Source organism: Convolutriloba macropyga, chromosome 3, assembly GCF_964194025.1.
Source record: "Convolutriloba macropyga chromosome 3, txConMacr16.3, whole genome shotgun sequence".
In the NCBI taxonomy this organism is placed as follows: domain Eukaryota; kingdom Metazoa; phylum Xenacoelomorpha; order Acoela; family Convolutidae; genus Convolutriloba; species Convolutriloba macropyga.
In genome coordinates, this window is record NC_134470.1 from 7,985,926 (window position 1) to 8,005,778 (window position 19,853).

Genomic DNA, 19,853 nt, shown 5'->3' on the forward strand with positions numbered 1-19,853 from the left:
AAACTACACTCATAAACACTAATAGTACTAGTAATCACTGTATACATCCGTAAATTAGGATGACAAAAATCTATATATTCAATTGTTCTGCCACCACTTTTTTCAAGTATAACTGAACTCAACAGTGCCATCATACTATAATCAAACAATCTGATTTGATACGAATCATTTATATTCAAATGATTTTTTTTCTCTATTGAAAATTTTGTCATATTTGTATTAACTCTATTCAGAGTTGCTAGACAATTTGCTTTTTATTTCTTATTTTTACTGTTTATATTCATAATTTTCATTTAAATTAAAGTACATTTTCATCAGATAAAGAAGAAGGACGACTTAATTTTGTGGTAACTACTAAAGACAAATTTCAGTTTCATTTCGATTGAAGTAACAATGCGTCAAATTTTTTCAGGGCAGTCTGATGCATCAACAGTTGTCACTTTTATGGTAGTATGATAATTATTTTTATGTGATACAAAACCGTCTTTTAGCATGTTTATCCAATTACCATCACCATCTAAAAAATTGGTTTTTTAGTTACAAGTAATAATGTTTTAATAAAATTTTTTAGAAATACTGCTTTTGAAACACTATATTATGAGTACAACTCCGTTTTATAATCTTAACGGGGCGATTTAATTGTTCTATTAAAAAATTTACTACGTCATTCAGCTCATAATTTTTCTGATGTTCTACCTTCTGGCAAATTCGTTTTAAAACCGCTAGTTATTGATATACCTGTTTTATTCAATAAAGGTTTATACTAAGCATATTTGGTAAAAAATATCTATGACTGTTAATAAAAATTTTTATTTTTTTATTGTGAAAATTAAAAGATGACTTATCAATTAAACCAACTGACCATGTTTCATCTTCACTCTATGGAATAAATTTTTTTCTAAACTTTGTTATTTGTGGGGAGAATACCTCTTTAGCTAGTTGTAGTCGTAGTGACATCAATTATTTTTTTTACCAAAAATAAGAAAAAAATTTATGTAGTTGACTTCGAGTAATTTTCTTTGTTGATAATAGTTGCTTAGATGTTTTTAACATCTCATCTGACAGTTCATCATGTCCGGTTCTTGTTTCTACTTTAATTAATTCAAACCTTTCTGCTGAATCATTTGGGTTAGTTAGTTCACGAGCGCTAACTTCTTCTGATTTACGCTAGTACACACTGTCTTCACTACTAGAATCTCTTGCTAAAGCCGTTCGCATCAAACCTATAACAATTTTTGTACTACTACTTCTAGTATCCATTGTTTTAAAATTGACATCCCTAAGAAAAATTTTAGTTTAATCTTCTCCTCTGTTATCTTACTAAGTTACATCTTTATTTGTAATGAAAAAAAACCTTAAGAAAAACCATAGACATCGTCTTTCACTTTTCTACCAACGGGTTCTAGAGATAGGACACCATTCAACTAAAATTTGATTGAAGTTGCACCAGATTGTTTTAAATCTGAATGTTTATCTGCTTGTTTTTGCATTTCTACTAGAATTCTTATAATCTCGCTGCCAACTGTAAACTTATGACCTTTGTAGTCAGGTCCTGTTTAGGGTAATGTAACTTCTAAATTTTCCAATGCTTGAATTGCTTTTTTTGATTATATTTAACTGCAACCATTAAAGTTGATTGTTCGTTAAATTTCTGATTTTGTTCATACAGAATTTTAGTTAATGGATCAAATTTTTTTCTGTAATGCCACAATACTCTTTTTGTATTAATTTATCTTTTAATCTATTTCTGTTTTATTTTTCTAGTTTGCTTAATTTTATAGGTATTTTCATTTTTCAAAAACAATCATAATAACAAGTCGTTTCGTATCAGTTCTAAAATTATTAAATCTCTGAAAGTTGTTACTTTATGAATACATTTTGTATCACTAGAAAGAATAAGATCTAATCTAAACTTTGATACAACATAACCAATAGTTAAAAACTAATATTTTAAAATTCATTTGGGAAAAACCACAAGCATATTTTGTTCTCATATGGTAACAATTCAAACGTCAACAAATCGTTCTGGATATTCTTTTATTGAATGTTTTTTGTATCATTAGAAAGGGAAAAACCCAGGCCTACCATTACTTCAACGTTTATTAATTACTACACTAGTCTAATTCTTAATATTTTACTCCTATACTGCAACGCAAAACCATCACCAGTTGCTTCAATATTTAAAAACATGATTTTTAAGCGTTTAAAAAATTATTGCAAAAAAATATTCTAGAATAATTCCACTTGAGTGAACCTTCAAACAAAGATCCAATATTTAGCTGAGACGCAACATGTGTTCAATGGTTTTTTTTCCATTTTTATGCTTTATGCAGTGGACTTAGAAGATAAGTGCTTCCTTTTGTTTTTTAACTTTATGAAAAATTATCCTTACAACTGAGATTTTATTATTGACTTAAAAGTGACGTTTTAATCGATATTTAGGTTTTCTTATAATCTTTGAAAGTCACTTAATTAGTGTAATATTCATATTTTTGTCAGAGTAATAGTCGATATTATGTGTTAGGGGATCATCTTTTGTTTAGAAAGTGGTTGCATAACACATATCCCATTACACTTGTCTTTTCTATGCGATTCATCGATTGACCGATTTTTCGTCTAACCCATTTGACCCCCTCTCCCACAACAAAACCAGACACACGCACACACACACACACACACACACACACACAAACACACACACACGCCACACACACACAAACACGTACACACACAACCTCACCCACCCCTCTCCATACACACACACACACGCATACACACCCATAACACACAACACACTAAATCCACACCCAAACTCACCCACCATTTCATCATTTCTTTAAATTCTTCATTATAATTAATAATCCTATAATATTCTTTCGTCTTATCTTCAGGATAAAACTCACAATCAATATCACAATAACACTCAGCAACATCCATTATAATATTTTTACTTCCATCATTAACTTTTTTTAACATTATTATCTACACACACACACACACATATATATATATATATATATATATATATATATATACATATATATATATATATATAATCATTATATATATATATATATATATATATATATATACATATATATGAATATATATTTATTTATTTATTTTTTACTTATATATATATATATATATATATATATATATATAACAGGGAGGCTCGGTAATGTCCGTTCGCACACTAAGTTCCGATCCCGCTCATCTACATTTTTCACTTAATTGGCTATCAAATGAGGAAGAGATAAAAAGAACTAACATATCAACATATCGTTCAACAATTTACTAAAAGAATAAAACAAACTACCTTAGAGAGCTTTTGAGACCTTTGGCTACCATAATATGACTACCAGAAAAAACGGCGATAAAAATCAACTAGTTACAAATATTAATTACGACCAAAATTCCTTGCCCATTTTTTGAAAATCATTAATAACCAAATCAAAAAGGAATCAGATAATATTTCTACTAAGAAGACTAACCGGTAGATTATTAGAACAAAATGTGGGACTTTTCCGCAATGCAACTTGGTAACAAGTCGACAAGGAATGAGCAAAAGGGCAAAGTTTATTAAAACATTGCTTTTTTTTTGAAAAGAACTAACTTTGAACTGATTAGAAATTTTATGCATCAAATGAAATCATTGAGAGAGTCCTTTATACCTCCATATAGAGCAACTGAGAACTTTAACTATCCAGGATATGTCATAAGACTACAAACATAACAGTCAAAAGGGGAAAATTTGCACAAAAAATAAGCACGAAAATATCCCAGCCAAATAAATATTAAACTGATCACTAAAAAATTAAAAATATTTGTTTGCGTTTTTTGAAAGTGACAACATTTGTAAATCAAATGACGCCTATTTTCGTGACACTGTTAAAAGAAAGCAAAAACCTAAAAAAAGGCAAATATGCAAAAATCACGAAAATTCTATAAAAACTGGTTTGACCAAGAACAAAGACCATTTGAGGAAAATAAAACCGTTATGAAGAGCAGTTTGTATTTCAATAGATAAATGATGTGACTCGTCTATACAGATGCTTGGCACAATTAAACAGAAATAAAATTGGCAAATCTCAAAAATCTATCTCTTGTCTCTGTTTTTTTGAAAACAATTTCTTTCAAAATTCATAGCCAACAAAAGTTTTCGACTAAAAGAGTAGACAGTTCGTCTTGCAACTACTTGGAAAACTAATTGCAAGTGTTATTAGTGAGACTAAATTATAAGACTATACAAACACTAAATACAAGCTGAACTAATGAGTTTCACAAACAAATTTACGAAACCACAGTTTTGAAGCCAATAAATTTATAAAATATTAACCGCGAGAATATAACATGTTCAATTGCGTCTCATTTGATCATCATAATGATTTTTTGCAAAACGACTATCACTAAATGACAGCAAAAAAAGAACCAGAAAAATTATTGTTTGCTTGAACAAAACATTAAAAACAGCTCTATTTGATGAGCCTAAGTTACGAAAATGATATAACACTGTAAAATACAAAAAAAACAAAAACCAGAACAAAAAGGGATAAGTTGAAGAATACTAATACTCTTTTTAATCGAAATTTCTTTCGAAAGTCAAAGAAACCTTTAGCTTTTACCAATATCAATTATTAAATTTATTTAATTATCTATAGTTGGCCACTGAGACTTTTATCAACAAACACAGGGCAAAAATAAAAAACTACAAAATTCTACAAGAGAACGGTGTCGCAACCCTTAAAACCATATGTTTTCAAAATAATAAATATGTTCAGTTCCAAATGTTGTAAAGCTTTTTTCAGTTAGATTGTTTAATAATGTGACAATGTACCAAAGAAACAAAATTAACAGCCAGAAGGAACAATTATGCACAAAAATCATAAAATTTTGTATGAAACAGCAAGAACAAAAAGCAAGAAAACCTTCTGTTAAAACAATTGTCCATAAAATTAGTTTGTATTCCGCAAAACGTTGACCAAAAATAATATAAAAAATTGACAAGTTCAAAAAATCACAGAAATTTTTTAAAACAAATACTTTCGATAACTTAATAGACACTAGGTAACAACTGAATGCAAAGAAAAGGTTTACATACACCTCTTGAGGAAGCAATTTAGGTCTTTGAGTGATTATACTTAAAAATCAGACTGCCATAAGGTTAAAAATTGAAGGCAAAGGACAAGAATTTTGAAGGCAAAGGACACGAAGTTTTACTAAAACACAAATCCAGAAAAACACTTTTGTTCTCTGAAAACGAACTCTGTCTGCATTCAGCCTCAAGTTTATGAAAATTCGACGTGTCATTAACGGAGCCGCGAATAAAAAATAATGTCAGTAATTAACATTAAAAACCAAAAGCAAAATATTTTCAAAAAAGGCGGCACCAAAATAAAAACCAAAAAGTTTCTGAATCTAAGAATCCACGATACTATCAAACCTCTCCCTGATTTTGTTGTGAGTTCAGCAAACCACTCAACCAAAAGTTCCAAGTGTTTGCGAGTTAGACTAATTTTTGAGTGCAATTCTTCAAAAACTAAAAAAACAACGATGCATTTTGCATAATTCTCGAGTTAAATCTGCAAAAAACGGCGAAATTTTAATTCCAGAAGAGTTTCATTCAGCGCCTAATTGCAACTAGCGCTCCTTTGGATATTAGGGAGTCTGTGTTAATGTTTCGAGGTAACTAAGTCTGGCAAACTTTAAGAAAGTGGACCAGAAAAGCCTATTTTGTGCCATTTTTGATGAAAAAATTTCGAATTTTGAAATCTTTATCAAAAAAGTTAGCCAAAAAAACTTCAATCAAACAATTTAGCAACGTTCTTCTACCTCCAACGGTAACAACAACACTCTGCCGTTAAAAATTGTAACTTATTTTAAATTATATTAACAAAATTGTGTCAAATTTTAGCCGTTCACACCCACATAATGCAAAGTCCCCCTAATGCTAGCACTCTCGCCGTGTCGGTTTTGATCTTACTTTCATTTTTAAGTGTTGTTGCTGGAAGACGTTCTCTCTGACAGTTGAAATTTTTCGTTTCAGATTATGCAGAAACTGCGTTGTCATTTGGATACGTTGACATGATAGATCACTTCATTGATTTGATGGGTGACTGGGTTAGTAAACAAATTGTTCACCTTTCAGGAAAGTTTTTATTCAAGGCTTGTTTCAACGGTGCACCTTTTGTCATTAACAAAGCATTGGAGTACCTGAAGAAATACGGCAAGCCTAACGCTATTGAAGACGAAATGCGGGGAATTTACAAATTCATGCGTGTGTATGATATCACTCTTCTGTCTCTACTTTGCTTCCAGAACTATGACTCAGTGCCCGGGGTCAAAATTGTGCTCGAAAATGGGTTCCCAGACAATCTATTGCTTTTCGAGTTCTTTGAAAAGAATTCTCTGTATTACGCAATATGGTATGAAAACAAGGAATTGGTTGAAATACTTCTCGAAAAGGAAAACAGACGAAGGATATTCTTGTCGGATGATATTTGTTATGAGAACATGACAGCCTCTGAGTTCGCAAGGTCGCTTCAGTTTGATGAAATTGCTGATATGATTGACAATTTCAGCAGAGAAATGACGGAGATGGATTATACTGCAGATAAAAGTTTCTGTGAAATGCAGACTTAGAGAAATGTGTAACCAAATTGTAAGCGTGACGAAATTGTCTAAAGTGGCAGCCAATTTGGTGTTCATATCTGATTTCCAATGTAAATCCGGAACTTGTAAAATTAAAAAAACTTTTTATAGTGTAGCTCTTGGATCTTTCCCATTTGTGCCCCCCTCAGCTTAGTGGGCGCATATTATTTGCACCCTCCAAACGCACATGCCATTTTTTTAAAAAATGATTTAGTATGTAATGGCACGTGCTCTGTAACTGGGGGGAGGCTGACAACTCATAACGTACTGGCGGCACAAACGGAAAAGATCCTAGCAATCTTTCAAAACTATCTTTTTTCAAAATAAGTATTGTTATACTCAGATTCGCCCAAACACACACACACACACAAAAACACACAAACAAGCACACACATACAAACACACACAAACAAACAAAGAAACACACACACACACACTCACACTCAAACAAACACTCACATGCCAACACACACTCACACATACACACACACACACACACTTACACACACACACACACACACACACACACACACACACACACACACACTTACACACACACACAAACTCCCAAAAACACGCACACATACACACATACACTTAAACACACACACACACACACACACACTTACACACACACTCTCACACAATTATCTTAAAACCCATATTTTAAAACTAACTTGGCTTTAATATTTATTTGATTGCACTACCTCTATGTTCAGTATTTAACAGAAGTGTTTTTCCGCTATCGACATGTTTGCATGTTTCTTTTACCGAGTATAGTTTTACAATAGTATTACTAATAGTATTACAAAGCGCAGTTAAAAATGATGATAATTTAAGATCGTTATCTTTTCCGGTCTTCTATCCAAGATGGAAGAACAATAAGATATTTTTTATCTAAAACGTATGATCTTTATGTAATACTTCATTCTAATTTGTCGGGTTTTCATTGTAGGTTATCGTGCGGAACCCATTAATTGGTTTGTGCTTATTTGTGACTCGTATATCAGTGTTTTGACTTCTCTAATAGTTGTTTCTCAATAGTTTGTAATTTAAATATTGAACTGTAAAATTTTTGTAAAATTATTGATAGTAAAATAAAATTAACAGACAAAGTTTCTTGCTAGTTTAATAAATTGAATGAAATAATATGCTTCACAATTTTTTATAGTCCTCTGAGGGGCGTCAGTCTTTCAGGATCATCGATTCAGTTTCAAACCGGGCAAACTTTTTGTTAAGAAAATTACAAAGATTTTCTGGTTCTTTGGAGAAAATTTATGCAAGCAAAAAGTAAAAATTTTACCATAACAGTACCAGAAACAACAAAATCAAAATACAAATTTAGCGAAAAAATTTTCATTAGACAAAAAGAAAGTGATTCAAGCTCACTGCCTAATAGCAAGGATGCTCAAAAGAAAACAGTAGAAAAAATTTGTCACAGAGAGTTTTCGACAGCTTGAATACTAGTGGAACTAGTTTTGAAACAACTTTATGACATTTTTCTACATTGAGAAATCAATTAAATTAATTCAAATCTTTGTTATCAAACTTTGATTCGGAAACAAAAGTTTTTGCTCATTCAAAGTCAAATAAGGAAGTGTTTTTTTGTTGAAGAATTCTTCATTCTTCTCAATCGGTCTCTATAACATCAGTCTTCTTCTCCTTAAATTTCAGAATTCTTCTCTTGTCAATCTTCATTGAACTCCTGAAAATTATTTATGTTCTCCCCGCTCGTTGGGTGAGACAATACTTACAAAAACGAGGGTCCTCTTTCATTGGGAGAAACCTCTAAAATAATTCCACTTTTCTTGGAGTTCACAATGATTGCCCAAAATCGAATTTGGACAGATTTGTGACTTTATGACAGATTTGTTAATCAATTTGTTCGCTTCTCAATCAGCATGAATGCAATCAATTGAAACTATACGATACAATTATAAGTTCAGGCACTCGAGGAGCTCTATGTACTCAACAGAACCTTGTATTTGATTGCTTTTGAGTTCGGTGATAAACTATTAACTTAAGACAAATTGACTCGATTCGAGACAAATTCAATTTTTTCCACCATTCTGTTTTCTACGAAGAACAAAGTCCTGTGAGAGCTGATTCTTTAACCGCATAGAAGCTCACTCATTGTGTTGAATTACTAAAACAAATAAAACGACGTACCGCAAAGAAATAGTCAGGTAAACTACAGAATATATGTACAATTTTTAATTTAAAATTTCAAGTGTATATGTCTGATTTTCTTTGAAGAATCAAAACTTCAATATAAAAACAAATCAAAATCAAAATGTAGATTGCCACACCCCTTAAGCGTAATATTATATTAATCCAGCTCTTTGAAATAAGCATATTCGAGTTTAGCTCCATCAATTTTTGCTTCAATTCCCGCACGTTTAAAAGAATTTTCAATTCTCTAAACTTTCTGTTCTTCGCGCAGGCATTGAATGTGAAAAAACTATGCAACGCAGTCAAAAGATTTCATAGAATCATAGAATGTAAACGAATGTAAACAAAAACAAAGCAATATGTTTAGAAGCATAACTTAACAGCTACTGATTTTCTCTTTAATCCACATTGCTAAAAAGATTTTTATGAGGATCCGGATGCCTCTTGAAACGTAGATTTGTACGGGATAAATTTCAAGTTTCCAGCAATTGGTGTCATAACTGGATATAAATTCAATTCTATCAGTTGATAGAGTAACATTAAAATTTTGCTGCGTTGATTTGTATTTTCATGAAAAGAATTTGATTAACAGTTCAGTTATAATTATATTTATCTGTTTAAAAAGGTACCATGTCAAGATTGAGACATGAATAACTATATTTTAATGTTTTTGTCAGGGCTATCGAGTTTCAATGTTGCATTAGAATGTGCAACATTTTCACCAAACAGTACCCATGTCTTACAAAGACATCAAAGTTAGAAACTTTGATGTAATCTTTGAAAAGATTTCGTAAAGTTGAAAAAATATCTTTGAAAATTAATCAAATGGCAGTTTTGCTTTTTATATTACGTTCAGAACCAATCAAAACTACGAATTTAAAAGTGAACAGCTATCATGCAGAACAGACCAAAGTTTAGCGTGTATTCTGAGACGAATTCCGTAGAATAGAGTTACGATTGACGCCCTTGTGTGAGCAATTGACGGACATAAACCATCTTCTTTTCCTGAATTCATCAAAAAGAAGATCGGTGAACGAATTAAACGGAGATGGCTTTGAGCTATTGTTTTGCAGACGACAGTTCCGCGTATTTATGACAAAATTGGTCTTCCAAAAATTATAGGTAGTTGTGAGTGAAATTTACTTCAAAGCAATGTTATGAAAATCTAGTAAGATACCAAAAAACTCGCAACAATAAAGATTCTGACGTGAATTAAGATTCAGTAGTGAAAATGGTCATTTTGTCAACAAGTTTTGAGATAAAAATTGCGGTTACCTGCTGTGATTAGGGGTAAAAAATAAATATCTTACGCCATTTAATGGCCTGCATCTTTTTGCGCATTTTTTGTAAGACACTAACAATGGCAACTTGGACTAATTTTATTGTTTACGTTTTAAAGGAATGAAAAGGCCAATGTTTCAACAATTGAGCTTCAAGGAAGCTCTTTTTATAAAACCACACATTATTTTTTTCATTTCTTTTTATTTATGGCTGTAAAAAATATTTTGAGACATAAATTTCTTTAAAACAGTTTTTATGTGTGAAATTTTATGTTTTTAAAGCAAAAAAAAAGTATTTTCAATTTTTCTGTGTTTCTGCAGCTTTTTGCCATATCTGGTCACGTTGTTTTGAGCTTTTGATGTTCAATTGCACTGTTGCCATATAATTTGACCAATTTATCTGCTTATTTATTTTTATTCCTATAAAAATTTTCAAATCAAAATGCAAACCAGGAAAAGCTATGTTTTGGAGAGAAATCTGAAGCACTTCTGGCCATGACTTCAGAAAATGGATTGCTGTAGAGTATTCTGAGTTTATCAGAAACTTTAAGTAAATTGTTTTTGAAGGAACTGAGAAAAATTGCTATTCATGTGTAAGTTTATTCCCTTTTTGGATACTGATTTCCATTTTATGGTAAAGCAAAATTTTTGATATTTTTCAAAAGAATCATCTTCTTTATAATTGCAATCAGTTATGTCAAGGGATCTCAAATTAGAAGAAAAAAGCTGTATAACAAAAAAAGAAACTGTTTTTAATTGAATTTGTTTTTTTTCTTTCTTTTCGCTAGAGCTCTATTTATCCCCTTTAAAGGATTTAATTTCAAGAAAAATTAGCAAATAGTTTGTGATAATTTTGTAGCGAAAACAATTTAGAATTTATTCAATATACTGTTTCAACTGAAATTGATTGTAATTTTTGGTAAAATTAATCAGTTCTTAATTTTAAATTAGTTGTTTCCAAGTGCAACCAAAATAATTCATATCGTACTTCTTAAATTCCACAAAAAATTTTTTTTTGAGTTTTTTCAGTTAATTCGATAACAGTCTTCATTATGATTTTAAGATACAGTTGAAAGTACAGCTAAAGTTTTTGCTTTAGAAAAAACAGAACGTTCTTCTAGTTTGATGGAATGCGGAACAAGGTCATGATTTTGATAACTTTGTATCATTTTTTCCATACACTACGTTTTGTTTCCAACTGATTTATTTTCTTTGAAAGATATGTATTTGGATTTCTTAAAAAAAACAGAACCCTTAACCAGAAGTTCCTCTTGTTCACGAAAATCCAAATTTGGTAGAAAAATTCTTTAAAAATTACTCTCTTCCCACTGAACTGTTGTTGGCTCTCAATTTATGCTCTGATCAAGTTCACTTTTTAAATGCTGCCTCCATTTAATTTCATGCTAAAAAGCAAAAGCAAAGAAATCTGCAAACATCTTATTGGTTTCACTGTTTTTTCAATCATGTTTCTCTTGATCTCAAGTTTGTATGCACACTGTTATTACTTTCTAAACTTGTGCATCTTTTTGGCTGATATTAGCTGTTGCATATAGGGATGATCGTCAGTCATTAGCTACATTTTCAACGCTAGAAACGAATCTTAATTCAACATCTCAAAGAAATCTCACTTATATCAACTTTAAGATCTTTTACCGTTTCAGCTAACATTTTCTAATGTTAGTACTATACGCTTTTTTCTTGCTTGTCACTACTTGTTTTGAATTTTTTCTCTGTTGTTATAATAAAACGGCTTTTGAGTTTGCTTATGGCACACACTAGCTGAAAAATTTAAAATTTCAAAAAAAAATCTAAAACAAAATGCAATTTTTCATTCAATGAGTCTTTATACTGACAGCAAATAACATTAAGTCTTAACAGTGGCATTTCAACCGGCCAAAAAGTAACCGCAATGGCATTTAAAAATCTTGTTGCTCTCTTTTTTTAACTACCATTTACAGTTCTGTCAAATTTGATCATCGCAATTTCTTTATAAAATCCAGAAATATGTTTGGGATAATCGAACAGCTTTGGCTTCAGTTTTGAGTTAACTGGTAAAAAAAATTGGGCTTGTTGCATCTAAAGTTGACAAAATGGGTTTGTACTAATCAAGTTATTGACATTTATATCTCTTTTTTTGCTTCTGGGGTGAAATAACTATAGTTGTGCAACAATAATACAATAATAATACTAATAATGAAAAACATTGTAATACTAATAGTAGCAATTTTTTAAATCTAATTTTAGAGTTTGCGGAAATTGGATTTTTTGTTGGATGTTTGGATAAAGTGGATTTCTTCGTTGACTTGATGGGTGAAACCAGTACAAAACTAGTTGTTCAACACTCGGAAATTTCTATTCATTGCTTGCTTCAGCGGAACACCTTTCGTCAGTAATAGAGCATTGGAGTACCTCAAGAAATACGGCAAGCCTAACGCTATGGAAGACGAAATGCATGGAATTTACAAATTCATGCGTGTGTATGATATCACTCTTCTGTCTCTACTTTGCTTCCAGAACTATGACTCAATGCCCGGGGTCAAAATTTTGTTCGAAAATGGGTTCCCAGACAATCTATTGCTTTTCGAGGTCTTTGGGAAGAATTCTCTGTATTACGCAATATTGTATGCTTCAGTGGAACAATATTCTTCAGCGGAAAACCTTTCGTCATTAATAGAGCTTTGGATTACCTCAAGAAATACGGCAAGCCTAACGCTATTGAAGACGAAATGTATGGAATTTACAAATTCTTGCGTGTGTATGATATCACTCTTCTGTCTCTACTTTGCTTCCAGAACTATGACTCAGTGCCCGGGATCAATGGTTGAAATAATTCTGGAAAAAGGAAAACAGACGACAGATATTCCTGTCGGGTGATGTTTGTTGTGAAAACGTGACAGTCTCTGAATTTGCAAGGTCGCTTCAGTTTGAAGAGATTGCTGTTATGATTGAGAAATACAGCAGAGAAATGATGGAAAGGGACTATACTGCAGATAAAAGTTTTTTTTGAAATACAGACCTAAGGATATGTGTAGTCTTGACCAGACGAAATTGTCGAAATTTCTTGTTTATATCTTTCTTATAATGTAAATCGTATACATATTCAATAAATATCTATTAATGTAGTAATCTACAATCTATTGGGTGAGCCTGGAACAAAGCGGGTGTGCATCAGTCGGGTACATTTTGCGTCAGCACATGTTTCAACGGAACACCTTTTGTCATTCATTAATCATTGGAATAACTCAAGAGGTACGACAGACCTAATGCTATTACAGATTAATTGGGCGGAATTTACCAGCTTATAAATGAAGATGATATCACTCTTCTATCTTTGCTTTGCTTCCAAAGATATGACGCAGTGCCTTCTGTAAAAATTCTGTTCTAAAATAGGTTTCCAGATAATCATTTGCTGTTTGAATTTTTCGGGAAGAATTCTCTGTATTACGCAATATTGGCAATATTGTAGGAAAACAGGGAATTGGTTGAAATGAAAGAAGACGACAGATATTTCTATCAGGCAATATTTTTATAAGAAAATGACAGCCTCTGATTTTGCACGATTACTTCAGTTTGTTGACATTGCTGATCTTGTTGTATTATTGCATGATAGGCAATGAAAATTCAATTTCTCGTATATAAGTGTAGCCACTTCTTGCGTAACTAGAATACAATTTGAACAGAAACAATTGAAATGTTATATATCAATGTCCACTTACACTGTCCAATAGCTAAATTGGGCTTAATAAATAAGACCACTAGCTTAATCCAGTTCTTTTTTTGTCACTACTGACAAATTTTATTATAAAAATAAAGTTGGAAAAAACGTTTCAAGATCTCTTTTTCCCAGCCTGTATTAATGTCTTATTCGTTTCCAACGTTGATTCGGCTTAATCTCATAGATCCACTGATAAATCAAAACATTTTCACCGCATCAAAATTTGCTGAGAGTTTGACTTATGAAAAGACCGTAGTCGACCGATATTGGGTAAAAAAAGACAGTCGTCGATCGATAACGGATTTGATCAGACTTTAGGTTAAACCTAATAGTCTTGGTAGACTTACTTTGACCGATATTGTCATGGTCGAGTAAAGGTGGGCCGATTTTGGTCATGGTGGACTTTTGATTGGACTTTAATGGTCAAGTTAAACCAAGAGCAGGCATAATATGATTAAAAAACTGTTAGAGCAAAAAATGATTAAGGAAAAACAATTTTGATAAAATATTCTTGAGAAAAAGTTCTTGAATAAAGTCAAGAAGTTGTTTACGAATAATCAACCATAATAATGGAGTTCTTCTATCAAGACCATGATAATAGCAATTCGTTAGGTAATATGTGCAAACCATGGAACAAGAGTTTTCTAAAAAGCCTCAAGATATTTTAAAAAACTTAAATCAGACCGAATTCAGTTTTCAGATTACCCCTAAAATTAAATGCGATGAATTTTTGCTGAAAGTTTACTGAAATTGCGTATTTTTTTGCCTTCAAGACTGCTTCAACCAACAGATTTTAGCTTTTTTGACAATTTTTCATTTTCGGTTATTTGCGTAATTTTCATCCTTTTTGCGGAATTTTTTTACCCCTGCTGTAATCGTTTTAATTGTCCAGTAAATTGCCGGTGGACTTCCTATTTGTCCAGAAACACGTGAGCTGACCTTCTGAACGAGGTTTTCCCGTTTCGTTGAAAACTTCGGCGCTAAAATTAGTCAAAAATTTGGCGTACTGTTCACAGTTGTCTCCAATACCTCCTAAAGTAATGCACGAATTTCAACACCATACGGGAATATTATTGAAAATAAATCCCAACGATGATTCATGACAAATTCATAAAAGCTACATTTTACAACGATGGATTTAAGTTATTTCATACAAACCGAAATCCCGGTCGGTGGATTATAGTTAGTTGACAGAAACTCATATTCCCATCGAAAGATCATAGTTATTTCATAGCAACTTTTCTTCTGGGCTGAAAATTGAGACGCATTCCCGTGTTGAGGAGAACGACGAAAAAACGACAATATTTTGTAAGAAATCGTAGTTTTCGTCGTTTTGTCGTCGATTTCATCGTTTTCGTTAGTTTCCGTCGTTTAAGTCGTATTTTAAGTGTAAGAAATGATCGTTTCTTCGTCGTTCTTTTGTCGTTTCTTATGTCGTTTTTTACAAATGAAGTCGTCGTTTTTTGATCGTTTTTTCGTCGTTATTTTGTCGTTTCTTATGTCGTTTTTATTTCAAAAGATATCGTCGTTTTTTGATCGGTTTTTTGTCGTTTAATTGCTTTTGAACTAGTTTTTCTATATTAGATCGTTTTAGCAAGTCTATGTAATGGACTGCTAGCGCAGTGGTTAGTGTATCAGGTGCTGTATTCGGAGCTCAGAGGGTCAAATCCCAGTGGGATCACGTTTTTTCGTCGTTTTTTGAAAAAACGATCATTTCCTACGAAAAATAACGACGAAATAACGAACAAAACGACGATTACCACGTAAGGGTTTTGATCGTTTTCGTCTAATGAAAACGATTAAAAAACGACGATTTCTTACAAGTGAAAAACAAAATTCCTCAACACGGGTTATGCCATTATTACACGGGTTCTATTCACATTATATTCAAAAAATCTATTCGCGCAGTTGCGTATGAAATCAGGTGTACGATGATTGGCTAATCAACAACAAACTGTGAGAGTGAATTCTTTTCTGAGAGGTTTAAAAAGTACGAAATCAGAAGTGTACTGAATCCTAGGGCACGTGCAGTAAACAGAAAGAAATAAAATTTTAAGTCTCAGATTTGGTGATTATGGATTTATTGTGATCCAGTCATAACCAAATGAATCCCACTACGGGGAAATAAATCCTACGGGTTGCATTTACTGGCTTTCACTGATAAAAATAGCAAAAAAATGAATGAATTCCCAATGATTGAGAGTTCAATCCCCTGCCTCCGTGAAGCTGTCTGTGTGAGGATGAGCTCTTACTTAACCATAGCTTCAGGTTGACCACAGCCGGACCAATAATGGCTGCAATGATTGTACCACGTGAAAGTTTCAGACGCAAAAAAAGTGGCCATAGTCACCAAAAAAGAGCAATGCTGCTCATAAAAAGATCAGTCTGAAATGTGGGGAATAATAAGAAAAAGGGCAGCTGACAACAGGCTACTGTAGGCCGAATGCTGTTACGCTGCGATTGCGCAGGAACCCAAATTTTTATTATAAGCTGCCCACAAAAGCGGTGATTACCATTTCCAACTCCTTACTTGCCCAGATTCTGTGATCGGGACGAAAGGATACGATTATCAACAAATTATAAAATTGAGGACTCCTTTTGATGTTTTTCTATTTCCTATGATAAGGGCAAAAGATGCAATGATGCATCGATTGAGTTTCTTTGAAGTTACTATGATTCATCGATGAAATTCAAGGCGCGCTGAAGAAACTATATGATGCTCACATTGAACTTCATCACGGACTGTCTTAAGCAAGTTATTGCATGCCTGTTCCTTTTTTTTTTTAAAAAAAGCAGGTTCAGAACGAAGACATCAGACGGAGCCATCAAATTTACAGTTTTGTTTATCATTCTATTTTTTCTTCCCGATCACAAAATTTGGGCAAGTGAGAATCCGGAATCGTAAATTCAGTTTATCCGTGAACACTCGTTACAAATTGTGAGCCTTTTTATAAGATGTTTCCACGTTTTGAGTGACTGTTTTCCATTATGGATCCGAAATGTAAAATGCTGACGATATATGTCACACGTTACCACAAAACTCAAAATTTTGAGAAATTGGTGTTTTTGGATATTGGTCACGTAATAATAGTTCAAGCAAACAGCCGGATAGGATACGTCAAAATCACTCATCTATAAGAGCTGATTGTGAATTTCTTAGAAAAAATTTGTTCTATCTATATTCTAAAAAATCTGTTAAAACCATATGCTAGTTCAACATGAATTCCACCATCCCGTTATGTCTTGCTTTTTAGTTTTTGTTTCCACTACAGGGCTGGAATTTTTTTATCGGATGACAAAAAAACTTGTCGTCTTCCTCTCAACTCATTGAGGTCAACCTATAATAAAGCTTGAAAACTTGGCGAATGCAAAGGAAGCCGATAGGTAAGCAAGCCGACAGAAAAGCAAGCCGAAAGTTATGTAATAGTTATGTAATCTATCAGAAATAATACATTGTCAGCCGTTACAATCAATACTGCGCGTAGTATTATAGTGCATAATGTATACCAATGCACCAAAGAAACAAAAGTACGTCAATTTTTAGACATCTAGTGGGTACCGGCCTCAGCGGACCGCTGTCCATGGCCATGCCTCTCATCCGCTGTGGGATGTAATCCGGAAATAGCGGGCCGGTTATCGCAGCGAAGCCACGACGCGCGCGAAGCGCGTCCATCGGCCCGCCAGGGGCAACTTAAAATACGGGTATACAAAAATTTTTCGGCTTACTTGACCTCATTTTCAAAATTTGGCTTGCGCGTCTATCGGCTTGCTTGACCGCCACCTGAAAACTTGTGCATTTAAACTTCAAAGCGCGTTTTCGAAGATGCGTGTCAATTAACCATACCATATCTCAATATGTGGGCTTGTAAAACAAACAGATCAGGTGTTCATTGTGACAATACGCTTTTATCAGATGTCAACGTTTGAGGAGCTCAGCTACAACTGTGTCAACGTTTCTGTTAAGTAAAAACTCAACGAACCCTCCTAAAATGAGAAAAAAGAAATACCAATCATTGTCACGAAAACCAAAAACGATCAATATAAGATTGAAAGAAATAAAAAATGAAAAAAATGGCTTGATTAAAACGGAACGAACAAAAATCATGAAAATGTTGATACCGATCACAAATTACATTAGGAAAACAAACTGACTCAAATGAAGCACTTATTTTTCCTGACAAGTTCCATCGCTGGCAATTTGTGACAACAAAAATACAATGGCTGCAATTTTTTTTTTGAACATGAACAGAATCAAGGTCACCGAAAACAAGCCACGCAGTGAAACAGCTCCCTCGAATAAGTAAATGTTCCTTAGCAACCGAGAAGACCTGTCGTTATTGCCAAGGCTGGCAAGTTGCATCGCACGCATTCCCACTATGGCTGGCACACCAATAATTGTCGTGGGTGGCCTGGAGTCAGTCCATCATAGAATCAGTAACAGCAACCTGTAAAACTCTTTCACTGGAATCACTTAATTTCATAAAAAGTGCAGCTAGTTGGGGCAGAATATGCCACATTTTTCAACGTGTTTCTGATCTTTGGTTAAATGATTTTAAATTGTGAGCCTGAGATAAAAAAGGGTCCTTGTAAGACAGGTCTCCTTAGCGAGAGAAGATGCTACAGATTGTTTGATTTGCAAGTAATCAAAAGGCCACGTACTCCCGGGTCGAGGTTTGGTCAAAAAATAATGTAAGATTAGCGGTGAATAGCGGTGAAAAAACATCATTTAGCGTTGAATGCGGTGAATTTTTAGGGTTTTAAGCGGTGAAAATTTTTTTTTTCACCTCATTCACCGGATTTCTTACAAAAAATAAACTGCCGTACACGGGTTCGAACCTCTCACCTCTTTGCACTTAATTCTATCATTTTTCCTGTGAATTTAGGATAAGCGTTGAGATTAGCGCAATGAATATTTTTAAGATTTGCGATTTTGGCGGTGAAATTTTTTTTCACCGCCTTCTGCTGATAGCGTTGAAAAATTTTTTCATCGCATTCTGCTGGTAGCGGTGAAAAATTTTCTTTCACCGCTTAAGCGGTGAAAACAAATTTTTCATCCTTTAAATGTTTTTTTCACCACATTCATCGCATTGAATGTAAATCTCTCACTTTTACTCAAACTCACTGCAAATAATACATCTTTAAGCGATTTTTAGCGGTGACACCTCGACACGGGTAGTTAAATTTTTGCAGAACTTTTGCAGCTTTTGCAGAAATTTTGCAGTTTTTGCAGAATTTTTTCAGTTTTTGCAGAATTTTTTGTTAAACTTTTCTGTTTTTGGGTTCAAATGAGGTCATAGGAGTAGAAATTGGTGCTCGGCTCAATAATTTAGCTAGTAATGATCCACGCTTACTGCATTAGCTAATTAGGATCCGCGCCATTAAAACAGAATAATGTTATTTTTTAGCAATTTCAAGTTTTATTTGTGTGTTTTATTCTCAAAAGTTTTCTAAATACTCTCTTTTGATTGGTAAAAAATGAAGCTTTTTAAAAAAAATGAATACGAAAAGTTAAAAATAACCGACACGGTACAAATTTTGCACATCAAACTACAAAATCACTCGAATTTTACTTTAAATAAGTATTAATTATTATCAAAATAAGTGAAAACCGAGGTACATTTAGCCGAGTGGGTTAATAAAGTCGACAAAAATGAAAAAAATGCGTAGTTAACTAAGTAAAAAGTAGTATTGCTAAAACTAATATCGACTTTATTAGCCACCAGCTTAGTCTATACTGCAGTAATCAAATTTACATATAATTGCAAATAAAATTTAGTACATGCACATCATGAACATTGTTCACTTTTGTTTGTAGAAATTTAAATAAATAAAATGCAGCATAAAAAGTGCAGAACCCACACATGTTTTGCATTTTCTGAAGTGTTCTGTGTATCATTTTCTGATACTTTTTATTCAAAAATTTGTAATGTGTGAGTGATGGTACTAGAAAATCCGCGTAGTAATAGTTCCTATTGAGGCAACCAATCATTATCCAATGTTCACCAACCTCACTGCTTGGGGAAGTGTTGATGATT

At 32.9% G+C, this 19,853-nt stretch overlaps 2 protein-coding genes across 2 annotated transcripts in view; one reads left to right on the forward strand and one right to left on the reverse strand.

The window, feature by feature from the left end:
• The window catches only part of LOC142335901 (uncharacterized), an 84,957-nt gene extending 78,125 nt beyond the window's left edge, over positions 1–6,832 (forward strand). Inside the window, exon 5 of the mRNA XM_075384262.1 lies at positions 6,047–6,832. Coding sequence (XP_075240377.1) covers positions 6,047–6,642 — 596 coding nt within the window. The 3' untranslated portion in view covers positions 6,643–6,832. The remainder of the gene's footprint in view (positions 1–6,046) is intronic.
• The window catches only part of LOC142335904 (uncharacterized), a 534,872-nt gene that overhangs the window by 258,319 nt on the left and 256,700 nt on the right, over positions 1–19,853 (reverse strand). The window lies entirely within an intron of this gene.